The sequence below is a fragment of the Mus caroli genome, chromosome 7 (genome assembly GCF_900094665.2).
Source record: "Mus caroli chromosome 7, CAROLI_EIJ_v1.1, whole genome shotgun sequence".
Lineage (NCBI taxonomy): Eukaryota > Metazoa > Chordata > Mammalia > Rodentia > Muridae > Mus > Mus caroli.
In genome coordinates this window covers 850459-864967 of record NC_034576.1, presented here as the reverse complement: position 1 = coordinate 864967, position 14509 = coordinate 850459, and the positions used below count along the sequence as shown (strand labels likewise).

Below are 14509 nucleotides of genomic sequence, written 5' to 3'. Positions count from 1 at the left end.
CTACGCTCCGTCCTGGTTTCCTCCTGTCCCTACAATTCCTTCAAAGGGCCTTCAGCTTTTCTACCATCAAGGCTTTCTAGTCCTTTAAATCCTAGAGGCAAACTTTTAGGGACTAAGGAAGGCTGGGAGGGGCCTATGGCTTAACCCTCTCAACCCGGGACAAGAGACCAGCTTGGCTGACTGGGCGTTGACTCGGTGCTTGGTCGGTAGGCTGCCTTGGCCCCGAGAGGGGCTGAAGCTTATTCCTGGTGCAAGTAAGAAGGAACTTCCGGGGGTTGCCAGATTCTGGGGGCTAGTCTCTTGGTTCTGAGGGAGGAGGGCAAATGATAGAGAATTCCTGGACCCCTGGAATGTGAGAGAGGAAAGCAGGGGAACTCCCAGCCCGTGAAACCAGAGATCTAGGAGGTGGGGCTGCTGAGACCCAAGGGTGCAGGACCCAGCCTGAGGCGGTGGCACTCAGACCCCATGCCTAGGTCCTGGAGCCCCTACCAGGTAGGACGTGACACTTACTTTATTTGCCAGGTGAGAGCTCTCCTGCAGAAAGAAGGAAAAAGGAGCCAGAGAGGCCAGGAGGGACCCCAGCTTAAGTCGGATCTCAATTAAGTCTGGACCACGAGGTGAGAAGGTTGTAGTGGGCAGGGGTCTTCAACCGGGGGCGTGGGAGGAAGACAGACTAGTTAGCAAACAGACCAGGGACTTCGAAGTACCCGATGCTGCCCGGTGACTTTAGGAAAAGGATTGCCAATCCTGAGATCCCAGGGGTCTCCAGGTGGGGTCCCTTGCCAGGTCTGGGCTCCACCCTCCTCCAGCCTGAGAACCAGTCCAGCCAGCTCTGGAGCGGGTTATTATTTTCTTGCTGGCAGGGCTGGGGGTGAGAGAGGACAGAGGTGAGCCAGCTGTGCCCCACCCCCACCCCCATCCCTGCAGCTGGAGCCACGTGGTATTTAGGCAGGAAAAAGAGGGTGGAAGAGGCCAGAGAGGATGTGCTTATCTGAGCATGTGTCTGTCAGGGCGGGCTGGGTTGCCTGCTTTCTTCCAGTCTACTTTGCATTGATCCCTAACAACAGCCCCTCTGTAAGAGCCTAGGCTGATGAAGAACTTTTTCCAAGAATGACCACATTGCCTTGTGTTTAACAGGCCTGCAGCACGCATATTTGAGCTTAGAGCTGGGTGTGCAAAAGGACACCTAGGTTGCAGGGGGATGTGACTCGCTGAAGGTCTCAGAGCTAGCCAAGGCTACAGGGCCATTAAAATCTCCATGTTGCATGTGTGAGAGCAGGCATGTAGTGTGTTGCATTCGAGTATGTTAGGGTAACCCCCTAGATTATTCTCCACTTTATTATTGAAATGAGAGAGGTCTCTTATTCAAAGGAATAAGCCCCAGCTGTCTTCTTGCCCCTGCCCTCTTCAGTGCTGGGCTTAGAGGGTTTTTGAATGGGTGCTGGGGATTTGAACTCAGGTTCTTGTGATTGTGCAGCGAGTACCCTCGTCCCCCTCTAAACAGTTAACCATCATTCCAGTCCCAAGAGCTTTTTCCCCACAAGAGACGGAATTCACTATGTAGTCCTGGCTGGCCTGAAACTCTCTATGTAGACCAGGCTGGCCTTAGACTTATAAAGATCCACTTACCTCTGCCTTCTGTAATGAGATTAAAGGCATGTGCCATCACATCCACCTCCAAAAGCTCGTTTTTGGTTGTGAGCCTAACCTTTAGCAGCTGAGCCTTCTCTCTAGCCCCACACAAGCTCTTTTAATTCACTTCCTCCCCCCATAGACAATGGAAGAGAAAACAAAGTCAGGTAAGAGCTCTGGCTTTTATATCAAATTAAAGCTTTTTTGTTCCTCCTGTGGGTGACTGTCAACTGCAATAGCTTCTTTACATTTCAGTCTTTACCAGCCTGGTCTAAATCCTGTCTCCAGAATATATTCCCGTGTGACCCAGGGCCAGTTATTGAATCTTTCTGTTTTTCATCATTGAAAAAAAAAGTTATCACCTTCTGCTCCGAGGATTGTTTTGAGGATTAAATGAGTTACCAAGGCCAGTGCTCATCTGTGAGAATGTGCTTGGGAAATAAAGAGGGTCATGTGTGTGTTCAATATCCTTTAATATACAGGGGTCTGGCTCTTGTTTTTCAGAGGATAAATTTAGCAAAAGATTAAGGGAACCCCCATAAGAAAAAAAGGGCAAATTTCTAGCACCAGTATATGTGATGTTACAAATTGTGATCTTAGCTGAAACTATGGGTATAGGCCTATAATCCCAGTTACTAGGGAGTAGAGGCTGAGGCAGGAGGATCACAAGTTCAAAATTCAGGTTATGGAGTAAATATAAATATAAAATACAACATCAATTTGGACCCGGGCAGTGGTGGCGCACACCTTTAATCCCAGCACTTGGGAGGCAGAGGCGGGTGGATTTCTGAGTTCAAGGCCAGCCTGTTCTACAGAGTGAGTTCCAGGACAGCCAGGGCTACACAGAGAAACCCTGTCTTGAAAAACCAAAAAAAAAACAAAAACAAAAACAAAAAACAATCAATCAAACAAACAAAACCAAAACAACAACAACAAAAATCAAAAATCAAAAAAAAAAAAAAAAAAAAAACATCAATTTGGGCAACCAAATGAGATCCCATCTGAAAATGTTAAAAAAAAAAAAATTCTTTTTCTCCTCCTTCCTCCCCCTCCTCCTCCTCCTCCTTCTCTCTTTTGCTGTTTTTTTTCTTTCTTTTCTCTTTAGTTCTTTCTTCCTTCCTTTCTTTCTTTCTTTCTTTCTTTCTTTCTTTCTTTCTTTCTTTCTTTCTTTCTTTCTTTCTGTGTGTAATCCTGGCTGATCTGGAATTTACTGTGTAGACCAGGCTAGCTTTAAACTCAGTTTTCTGCCTGCCTCTGATTCCCAAATGCTGGGATTAAAAGTATGTACTACCATACCCCACTAACATTTTTTGTTTGTTTGTTTGTTTTAAAGGTTAATGGTATAGCTTAAATGGCAGGGCATTTGCTTAGAATTGCCCAAGGAAGGGGACAGGGATGTGGCTCAGTTCTAGAGTGTCTGCCTGGAATTAACCAATGAGGTACTAGGGGCATGGCTCAATGGTAGAGTGCTTGCTTAACACCACCAGTGTTAGCTAGCCCTAGGTTTTATCCTCAGCACTCCAACAAAAAGGGAGTAGAATTCTAGGTAGCATTTATTTGTTGACCATTTACTGTGTGCTTTGCTGAGATGGAGCATTCTACTGATATTCCACTCGACAGATGAGAAAACCAGGCCAGATGGTGCCCATGCTTATCCAAAGCCACACAGCAGCCACAGTGGCCAGATCTCAACCTGAGCATCTGATTTTCTGTTGTTTTTTTGTTTTTGTTTTTGATTTTTGGGTTTTTGTTTTGTTTTGGTTTGTTTTTTTTTTGGAGGGGGGGTTCCTGAGACAGGGTTTCTCTGTATAGCCCTGGCTGTCCTGGAACTCACTTTGTAGACCAGGCTGGCCTCAAACTCAGAAATCCACCTGCCTCTGCCTCCCAAGTGCTGGAATCAAAGGTGTGCGCCATTACCACCCAGCGCATCTGATTTTCTGACTTCTATCCATTTTTCCTTCTCACCGTAGTGTACTGAGGTGAAGGGCATTGCTGGCTCCTCTAGGATCCTCTCTAGAGGATCTTTATGGTTAACTGTGGCTCGGTGTTTATTTGTTTTGTTTTGTTTGTTTGTTTGTTTTTGAGACAGGGTTTCTCTGTGTAGCCCTGGCTGTCCTGGAATTCACTCTGTAGTCCAGGCTGGCCTCGAACTCAGAAATCTGCCTGCCTCTGCCTCTGCCTCCCAAGTGCTGGGATTAAAGGCATGTGTCAACACTGCCCAGCCGGCTCGGTGTTTATGAGTGACTCAAATACAGCATTTAAAAATAGGAAAAATCAGTGTACCTGCTAAGTTGTTAAGGGCCAGTCTCCCAGCCCATCAAAACTTTTGTTTACATTATGGTGGAAGAAGGGAGAGGTGATTGTGTGTCAAGTTACAATATGTCTGCTTATCTACTTTTTAAAATTTTTATTTATTTATTTTATTTTTTTAAGATTTATTTATTTATTATATCTAAGTACACTGTAGCTGCCTTCAGACATTCCAGAAGAGGGCACCAGATCTCATTATGGATGGTTGTGAGCCATGTGGTTGCTGGGATTTGAACTCAGGGCCTTCAGAAAAGCAGTCAGTGCTCTTAACTGCTGAGCCATCTCTCCAGCCCCCCTGTCTGCTTATCTAGGTTAAGGGTAGAGTAGGAGTGGTATAGCAAGAGCTGTTTGAGAGATGGACAAGAGGGTGCAGTTTTGTAAGCTCAGCACTTGGGAAGGCTGAGGCAAGAGGACTGCCATGAGCTGCCTGAAAGATGCTATCTCCAAAATAAAATTAACAATGATAAACACCAATACTGGTGGTAGGCCTGAAATCTCAGCTACTCAGGATGCTGAGGAAGGAGAATAACGAAGTTTAAGGCCTACGCTACAAAGTGAGTTCAAAGACAGCCTGGACAACTTAGTAAATCTTGTCCAGTAATGAAAATCAAAAAGGTTTGAGAGAGGGTCATGGAAGTGTTGGAGCTATGACTCAAGACATTAGAAGCACTGGCTGCTCTTCCAGACAACCTGGGTTTGATTCCCACATCTGTCATATATAATGTAGTAAAAGGTCTCCTAGTGGGCCCATGCCAATGTGTCCTCCTGTGTAATTAAGCTAGTATACAGGGGGTTTATTTGGGGGAGGGAGGGGAGGGAGGGTCTGGGAAAATGGTCAAGGCAGATGATAGACATGTAGTCAGGCAGACAGTTGGGAACAAAGCCATGAGGGCAGAGTGTAGCTGTCCAGAGGGCATATGAGTATGCACTCTGCATTTCTTCATAGGGATGAATAACTGCCATGGTGAATAAACTGAGCTTTGCTGAAGGTGATCCTGCGTGTAGGCAACTAATCTGCTTAACATGCAAAAGTTAAAAACAGCAGGATTAAGGGTCTCTGTGGGGCTGCCTCAGGTATTCAATTCAGCTGCAAATTAGCAATGACCAGACCCAAGGTCTGGCCAAGGGCTGAGCAGGAGGTGGCTTTGAGAATTAACAGAAAACTGTTGCTTCTCTGGTAAGAGTGGAAACTACATTCCAAGTTCTAAGTCAGTTTCCACAGTCTCCATGTTCTCTGTCCCACAAGGTCTAAAAGCCTAAAGCAAGGCAGCTTGTCCAATCTGGGATATAGACAAGGAAAGGTGGCTCAAGAACACATGTCCAATACAGCATTCCTATCACCATTGTCAGGGCACTCGGCAGCTCACGGGTCAGCATCATCCTTTGTCCCAGTATCAGCATGTCATACCAATCACTCTGGCAGCTAGCATGCTCCTTCAGCATTCTACGGAAAAAACCACCAACATGTCCTCTTCCCCATATTAAATACTTGATCAGGATCATGCCATGTGCCAATAAGTAGATCCTTCCATTTCACCTAGACATAAGTATGCCTGGTTGTAGAGTGCCTTAGACACTCAGCAGAGAGTTCCTTGGCATCCAAATTTTAAAAATTTAAAAATAAAAGCATGATTTAAATAATGTGTACAGGGATATAATTCCCTCCTATTATTTAAAAAAGAAGAAGATATTGTTTAAAGTCACAATAGCTTGTCCCTGAGGTTTATAAGGAATCCCAGTAATGTGGGTAACATTAAATTGTTGACAAAACGCCTCAAAGGCTTCACAGTAGTAGCCAGTTCCATTATCTGTTTTAGTCTGATTTGGAGCACCAAGCAGAGAAAGACAATGCAGGCAAGGGCCAATTACAGTTTTAGTTGCGTCTCCTGTTAACGCAGTTGCAACTAGAAAGCCTAAAAAGGTATCAATAGTCACATGTGCATATTTTATTTTTCTGAAATCAGAAATATGAGTATCCACTTGCAATAATTAAGTATAAGTCCTTGAGAATTAACACCATAATGTGGAACAGGTTGAAATTGAGGATACTGAGAACAAGTCTTTACAATTTGACATGCACATTCTCTAAAAATATCAAATTATTGTCTCAAGCCATTACTATTTTGATGATGTAAAGAATGAGATTATGCTGGGCAGTGGTGCCACATGCTTTTAATCTCAGCACTTGGGAGGCAGAGGCAAGTGGATTTCTGAGTTCAAGGCCAGCCTGTTCTACAGAGCGAGTTCCGGACAGCCAGTGCTACACAGAGAAACTCTGTCTCAAAAAAATAAAAAAAAAGAAAAGAAAAGGAAAAGGAAAAAGAAGAGAGAGGGGGGAGGGAGGGAGGGAAGGAGAGAGAGAGAGAGAGAGAGAGAGAGAGAGAGAGAGAGAGAGAGAGATTATTTGGCCAATTGTTCCTGTATAAGATCTATAATCTGTCTGGGATACAAGTCTGCTGTGGCATTGCCTTAAGGGGTCTTGTCCAGGCAGTCCAGGATGAGTTCTTAAATGTCCAAGGACAGTCCTTTAAAGGAACAGTACTTTCTCTTAACTTGAGTTGTATATGCCTAAACAATTGCAAAATTTGAGATATATATATATATATATATATATATATATATATATATGCTATCAGTATACAAATTAAAGCTTGATTTTAACACTTTAAAACCAGTGGCTATAGCACATAGTTCAATTATTTGTGCTGAAGTAGAGGGAAACTCATGAGAATAAACATGTGATCCGATATACTTCTCTTCCATAGCAGGGATGTTTATAAATACAGTAGATGTATTCTCTAGGGGATGCATGCATAAATTTTCAGGAAATACAAAAGTATGCATAGAAGCAAACTTTAACAACTTGTCTTTTGGATGATGATTATCAAAGTTTGCCATGCAATAGGCCAAATATCAGTATTCTTATTTTATTTTATTTTATTTTATTTTATTTTATTTTATTTTATTTTATTTTGAGACATGGTTTCTCTGCATAGCACTAGCTGTTCTGGAACTCATTCTGTAGACCAGGCTGGCCTTGAACTCAGAAATCCACCTGCCTCTGCCTCCCAAGTGCTGGGATTAAAGGAGTGCACCACCTCTGCCCAGCTTCAGTATTCATTAATAACCAATTCAGTTGCGTTTTGAAACAAGGAATGGATGTCTCATTAGGCTTTTAAGACATTCTTTTCAAAATACTTTCATGATTCTATCCTACAATTCTTTATTAACACCACAACAGCTTTTTAATAGGATGTTAAAACTTTATTTGGAGATGAAGAAGGATGAATCCACAGTAATGGTCCTTTTGCCAAAGAATTGCCGTGGGCACATTGAGTAACAATAACTAACATTTGATTACACTGATAACAATTGATTACTGCAGCTTTCTCTACTTTTTGCAAAGCTATTCATACCTCACCAGTTATTTTGCATCCCTCTTGAGAACATCCAACAAAGGTTTAAGTCCTCCTGTGGTGAGCTTAAGGTGAGGTCTTATCCAATTAACATCTCCTGGAAGCTTTGAAAATAATTTGAAGTAAGCAAATCATCTTTTCTTTCTTGAATTTTCTGTGCCATATTTTTTCTAGGATATAACTGAGACCCGAAATATTGAAAAGGATACTGCCTCTGAATCTTCTGGAGCAACAACTACTCCAACTTTTTTTTTTTTTAATGGTTTTAGAGCTTTATTGTAGAAAGGCAGGGGGAAGGAGAGAAGGTAGAGAGAGGCCGGCCATAGCCATGTGGCAAGAGGGGGGAAGGGAGAGAGAGAAGGAGGGCTAGAGAACAGTTGTATAAGAGCAAAGATTTGTAATAAGAGGCCATCAGAGGGATCAGCTAATAAAATACTCTCCACATAGTAAACAATAGACACTGAGAGATTCACAGTCCTAACTTCTCGTACTGAAGCAGAGACTTTTTTTTTTTAACGTAATGTAAGACTATTAGTCATTCCTAGAGGCAAAACTTTCCAATGATCACAAGCTCAGGAGAAGCAAACCCTTTACAATGATCAGGATGCAAAGGAAAAAACAACCTTCCAAATCCACAATAATTCTATCTGGAGTAGGCAGGCCAGATTGCAATGCCTCTACAGGTTCCACAGCCTCATTGACCTTTCATAAATCTTAAGTTTGAACCTTATTTTGAACAACACCTGGATAAATCTGTAATACTGTTTTGGCTTAAAAATAATTCCCCCCAGGTGAGGCAAGGTGAGGGCCCCAAAACTTCCAAAGGCAGGGTTTTTGTAAGACAAAAGCAGTGCCACGAAAGTCTCACTGAGGCAGCTCGGAGCTTTGCATGAACTCAAATGTAAAGATTTCTTAATCTGAGCATACTGCCTGAGTCCTGGCCCAATGATTACCCCACACACACACCCACAGTGAGGACAGATTCCAGGGGAGCAATTCTACTGTCTGTCTATGCCTTTAATTTTTGGACAGTTTTTCCTAAAATGATTTATACTTAAAACATTCCTTATGACCTCAGCACTGTGAAAGCATTGTTTGTACTGTAGTCCCCTTGCAAGGCAGCAGCCATAGGTAGACACGGATTGTATGAGAGCCCAATTTTTATATATGGAACCCCTGCTTGAGGGTTTCTGAAAATTCTACTACCTGTTTTTAGTAGCCTATCCACAAACTCCTTGAAGCAGTTCATCAGGAGCCTGTTTGATACCAAATAAATTTCCACTGAGATCTCCTTTCCGATCTTGGGGGTTAAATTTTGCTTCTACCACTGTATCCAATAAAGCATGTGTAAAAGGGGCAGGGGCCCATACTGGCCACAGCTTTTATTACTCTTGCAATCATCCTAATTACAAAATATGGGCAAGTTAAGAATCAAAACTGCAAACTGCAGCCAATGGAACACTGGCAATTTAACTATAATTTTAAAGTTTCTTTTGCAATCTTAGAGCATAATCATAACTTTGGGAAGCAAAATCCAACTTTAAATGATCCATTCTCCTTAAAACCAATACCATAAGCATCACCTTCACCCTATGATGCATGACAGTGCAGCTTTTAATGCTTCATTAAAGAGATATTATTTTATATCTTATCCCTTATAAGTCTAGTTTCTAGGATAAGAATTACATGAAATATTATCCCAATTTAGAAGTATCTTTAGAGGCCTGGTTTCCTGCACTTGTTCATGCCATGTGTTGTTGTTTAAAATGACTCCAACCCTGAGTTACCAGTTTTAAGCTAACTTTCTTATTACCACTGTTATACTTTTTAAATCATACCCAATAACTTATAAGCCAATACTCTATGATCAAGACATGCAGAACATATTTATGCCTTTAAGACCAGTCAGAAACAAAATGAAGTGGCTACACGAATCTTATAAATTTAGACCAAACAAAATTTTTTATTTTTCTAGCTGTAATTTCAAGAGAAAAAGCACGTTGTCATTTGCTGAACCCAATGATCACAATTGCAGAGATTTTTCTAGGAAAAAACAACTATCAGCTTATTTGCCTTAGAACTAAGAAGCTGCTGGCCCTCTTTTTGTTTTGTTTTGTTTTGTTTTGTTTTGTTTTGTTTTGTTTTTCGAGACAGGATTTCTCTGTAGCCCTGGCTGTCCTGGAACTCACTTTGTAGACCAGGCTGGCCTCAAACTCAAAAATCTGCCTGCTTCTGCCTCCCTAGTGTTGGGTGTGCACCACCACACCAGGCTGCTGCTGGCCCCTCTTAAAAGCATCCTTTCAGCAGGGCCTCTCCTGCTGTCCTTGACTCCTGGCTAAGGGTGCAGGGCAACTTTAATCAGCCTCCGCTGTGCAAACTGAGACTGAATCAAGAGATGGACCGCCAGCAGATAAAGTTTTAACAGTTTTTTCTTTTCAACATGAAACAGAACAGCAGTCATTCAGACAGCAAAACAATAAACAAACACAAATTGACACATAGACAGATTGGTGCACCAAAGACATACAACAGACAGGGAAGAGAACTTGATGTAACCAGAACTAAGGATGTCTCTTGTAGGGGTCAAAGAGGAAGCAGGACGTCTCCTGATTTCCTTCTGTCCCTGAGAAAGCTCCAAAATCTATTTTCCTTCTCTCTCTCTCTCTCTCTCTCTCTCTCTCTCTCTCTCTCTCTCTCATGTCATTTGTATATCTAGCATCTCCTTTTTGTTGTTGTTATTATTTTGTTATATACTTCCCCATCCCAATGCTCTGTCACCCTTAGCTGATATCAGCATTGGGCTGATGCTGACTCAGTCTAGCTTGTATCCTTTTTGCACCCTTTCAATCAACAGCCTTCAAAAGATAAAATTTATAGAGCTAACATTAATGCTGTATGTTGCTTACCACCATGAGGGATACATAACTTCTACCATTTTCTGGGGAGCTCTACCAAAGACATGTCCCTCACTGGGTCTCTCTGTGTCTAGGTCCCTCATTTGGGCACCACCCAGTGTAGTCTCCAGCAGCTACGGGTTCCTGGGTTCCTGGAAGGAAAGCTGGGGTTGGAATAGAATGGGTGGACAAGAGAAATAACGAGCCAAGACAAAGTTTCTCTAATCATGGCTCAAATTTTAATTTTTCAGCTCTGCTTTTATATAGGCAAAACCCAAAATCCCATCCATTTGTTTCAGCTGGATTGAGTTGCAAAGTAAGCTCTTCAGCAGCTCAACATGTGGGCAGTTCTCAGGTCTCAGGTCTCTGGCAGGAAGATGTAAATGTAGAGAGGCCTGAGGCCTGGCTCCAGTGTCTATGTTTAGCCAACTCAAGGCTAGGGGAAGGGCACAGAAGAGAAGGAGGTGGAGGAACAGAGAAGGACAAAAAAGGAGAGAGAAAGATTATCCAAGAACACATGGGAACAGAGAGAGAACTGGGGTGTCCAGCAGTGCTTATACATGCTGCCTGCACCTGGCAGCCATAGGTAATGGCGGCTGATGATGACATAAGGCATCCAGGGAGTAGCCTAGAGGAATCACCTTTAAACAAACAACACCCACAGGGTAACCCTTGGTTGGCTGTTATTCTAAGAGATTTGACACCCTGTTTTGGCCTCTATGGGCAGCAACCATGCACGTGGCACACAGACACACATTTGGGCAAAACATCCATACACTTAAAATTAAAAAAAAAAAATTATAGACATGGGAATGTAGCTCACTCAGTGTTAGAGTGCTTTTCTGGGATGTGTGAGATCCTAAGTTCAGTCGGAGTAGAGAGGAACACATGTAAATTGTACGTGCATACATACATGCAGTTAGACTACGCCCATCTAAATTATTTCAAGCAGTTTTGGCTTGACACTTCTCCCCTGGGTGCTGAATGCTGAAAGAATAGTGTTGGCTGCTTTGCCTTTCTCCTACAGTTTTACCAAGTCTAATCTTTGTTCCGCAGTTATTGTTTGGGTGACACAGCCCTTCTTCTCCCAACACTAACTAGCACTACCAGTTGGCAATACTTAAAATTAAAAGTAAGCTTTTCTTTAAGTCGCTGTTTCTATGTGCTCTGCAAGGAATCGGAAGTATCATTTTATCTGTTGTACAGACAGGAAAATGAAAAGATTAATTTGTGGAGAGTCACTTTACTGGAAAGGGGTGGGTCTTTGATTGAAATAGAAACAAGGGATTTCATTATAATAGCAGTGAGTGTTAAAAGTACAGGGTTGTAAAAGTTCCACTCAAAATTTCCATGGAAAAAAGACCAAGCTTCAGGATATTGGCCAAGGCTTGCTGTGTTTCTATTTTCCACCCAGCCAGGTGTGGTGCAGTAATCTAGCAACTGCACATCTGGTTTACAGTTCACTAGCTGGCAGCTGCAAATATATGATATTCTTGCTGATATTTATTAGATCTGCTCTTTTTATCTGTGAGTGTATTTGGTCATCTCTCTCTGTCTCTGCCTCTGTTTGTGTGTATGTGTGTGCGCGTGGCCGTGTACACCACATGCAAGCTTGGTGCCCATGGTGGTCAGGAGGAGGCATCAGATCCTCTGGAATTGATGCTAATGGGAATTGTGAACCACCATGTGGGTAGTGGGAATGTGTATATTTGTACATGTCTCTGTGTGTGTACAGTACCTACAGATGCAAGTGGAGGGCATCAGTTTCCTTGGAGGTGTAGTTCTAGGAAATTCTAAACTGTGGGCATGGATACTGAGATCAGAGCTTCCCTGGAAATACGTTAACATATAAGGTATTTGCTTTATTATTAGTGTTTTTACAAAGCATGAGATGTTATACTGCTTGCCCCAAAGCAGACCATTTTAGTTATTAAATTCTATGCAAATATGCGTCCCTCCCTTGGAAGAGCAGCAAACAGGAAACCTCTGAGCCCTCTCTTCAGCCCCTGTTACTTTTACTATTACTATTCCTTTTAACATATAACATTTATTATTTATTAGTGTTTTACAGAATATGAGATATTATACTGCTTGGTCATCGTCTCCCCCAAAGCAGATTTTAGCTATAAAATTCTGTGTAAATATACAGCTCCCCTGAACCACTCTCAACCTCCCAAATGAGAATCTTCATGTGGCCTATTCAGTGAATTTTGCACATGCCCTGCAGAGCTTTCTTAGTCCACTTCTTCAATGTGTACAGAGCGCAGAGTGCTTGAATGTGTAGTTGGCCCTAGACCTGCACCCTGGGTATTAAGTGGACAGTCTCCCTGTCTTCAAGGATGGGCATTGGCAATCATGTATTGTTCCTCTATAACCAATGCTAACTGAAGTTATTTTTTATTAGCCTTGATGGGTAGCACTCCAAAAGTAATTTTTTTGGTACCTACCCCCTAGAAATGCTCAAATATTTTTTGTTGGGATGACCCACACAGTATAATGGTCATGTGTAGTGATAATTCTGGAATTTTTGTTAAAAAAAAAACAGAAATATTATAAGAATGTCCTTCCATTTTAATCCCAGGCATAGAGATGTGAGGATGCTTCAGATTTTCTTCAGCAGCTGACTCTGATTTACCTTGAGCTCTAGCAGAAGTGTGGTTTTTGCCAGCTGCGACTTTGTAAATTTGGAATTCTGGAAACTTTTCAGAGATTACATAAATGTGAGCCCTGAGAGAAGTGGTCGGCAGTTGTTGGTCACTTAGGAAGGTCGGTCGCAGTGTGCAAGTAGCCATGGTCAAAGAAAAAAGGAAGAGTGGGGCAGTGGTGGCCCATGCCTTTAATCCCAGCACTTGGGAGGCAGAGGCAGGCAGATTTTTGAGTTTGAGGCCAGCCTGCCCTATAGAGCAAGTTCCAGGACAGCCAGGGCTACACAGAGAAACCCTGTCTCCAAAAACCAAAAGAAGGAGGAGGAGGAGGAGGAGGAGGAGGAGGAGAAACATTTGCCTGACAAATTCAGAAGAGGATGCTCACAGCCATCCAGTGGACTGAGCACAGGGTCCCCAATGGAGGAGCTAGAGAAAGGACCCAAGGAGCTGAAGGGATTTGCAGCCCCATAGGAATAGGAAGAATAAAAAATATGAACTAACCAGTACCCCCAGAGTTCCCAGGGACTAAACCACCAACCAAATAGTACACAAGGAGGGACTCAAGGCTTCAGCTGTATATGTAGCAGAGGATGACCTTATCAGACATCAGTGAGAGAAGAGGATCTTGGCCTTGTGAAGGCTTGATGCTCCAGTGTAGGGGAATGCAGGGAAGCAGGAGTTGGATGGGTTAGTGAGCAGGAGGAGGGGGAATGGGATAGGGAATTTTTTGGTGGGGAAATGAGGAAAGGGGATAAAAATTGAATTGTAAATAAAATATTTAAAAAAAATAAAGAAATTAGTGTTAGGGGATGAAGTGGGTTGGAGAGGGTGATAAAGAGTGAAAAAAAACAACCACAGGTACAGTTATGGTTTACTAAGGAAAACCTAAGTATGTCACTGAGTTCAGCAGGAGAGATCTTGAGAACCTCCCAGTCTGCTTCCTCATTTGTTAACTGGGAATAATAGTTCTTCCATAGCCCTGTTTTATGAGAGCATTCTGTGGCTATGTAGGATAGGGATACAGAGTTGGGGCTCCCGGATGAGTCAGCTCTGATATGCCTATGTCCCCACAGATGCCGGTAATGAAGCAGATGGGCCCTGCACAACCCAAGAAGCGACTGGATCGCGGAGCACTCTCTATCTCAGCACCGCTCGGAGACTTCAGGCACACACTGCACGTGGGTTGCGGTGGCGACACCTTCGGGGACACCTCATTCCTGAGTCGCCACGGGGGCGGTCCGCCTCCCGAGCCTGGAGCTCCACCGGTTGTGGCCCCACATTCTGTCGCTCCACCTGCAGTCCCACAGCCCCCTGTGCCTGTGCCTTCACCTGAGGACCCGCTGCTGTCTTTCCACCTGGACCTGGGCCCCTCTATGCTGGACGCGGTGTTAGGCGTCATGGACGCGGAGCGCAGCGAGACAACAGCCACCAAGCCCAATGGGGATGCCCACCCTAGAATGCAGCACCCCAAGACCCACTGCTGCTCAAATGCTGACCTCCAGCTGGACGACGTCATCGGTCTGTAATGTCATAATTCCCTCAACCCCTCCCTCCCAGCACTCCACTTTTGTACACATAAATGGCTGAGGTTTGTGCCATGGACTGTCTATTC

The 14509-nt window shown here is 43.3% G+C and overlaps 1 protein-coding gene across 2 annotated transcripts; it reads left to right on the top strand.

Moving 5' to 3' along the window:
• Positions 1 to 14495, top strand: Cdc42ep5 (CDC42 effector protein 5). Of its 2 annotated transcripts, XM_021168765.1 has the most exons (3): positions 1 to 254; positions 523 to 617; positions 13971 to 14495. In XM_021168765.1, exon 3 carries the CDS (start codon positions 13971 to 13973, stop codon positions 14421 to 14423), a length of 453 nt encoding a protein of 150 aa, XP_021024424.1. In that variant the 5' UTR covers positions 1 to 254; positions 523 to 617; the 3' UTR covers positions 14424 to 14495. The 2 variants fall into 2 exon arrangements, with proteins under 2 accessions (XP_021024424.1, XP_029335829.1); XM_029479969.1 differs by lacking the exons at positions 1 to 254; positions 523 to 617 and adding an exon at positions 480 to 492 and having other exon boundaries at positions 13971 to 14473.
• The last annotated feature ends 14 nt before the right edge of the window (positions 14496 to 14509 follow it).

Excerpts from the sequence above, each read along its gene's own strand:
- Cdc42ep5 (XM_021168765.1), top strand. The coding sequence starts at position 13,971 with ATGCCGGTAATGAAGCAGATGGGCCCTGCACAACCCAAGAAGCGACTG.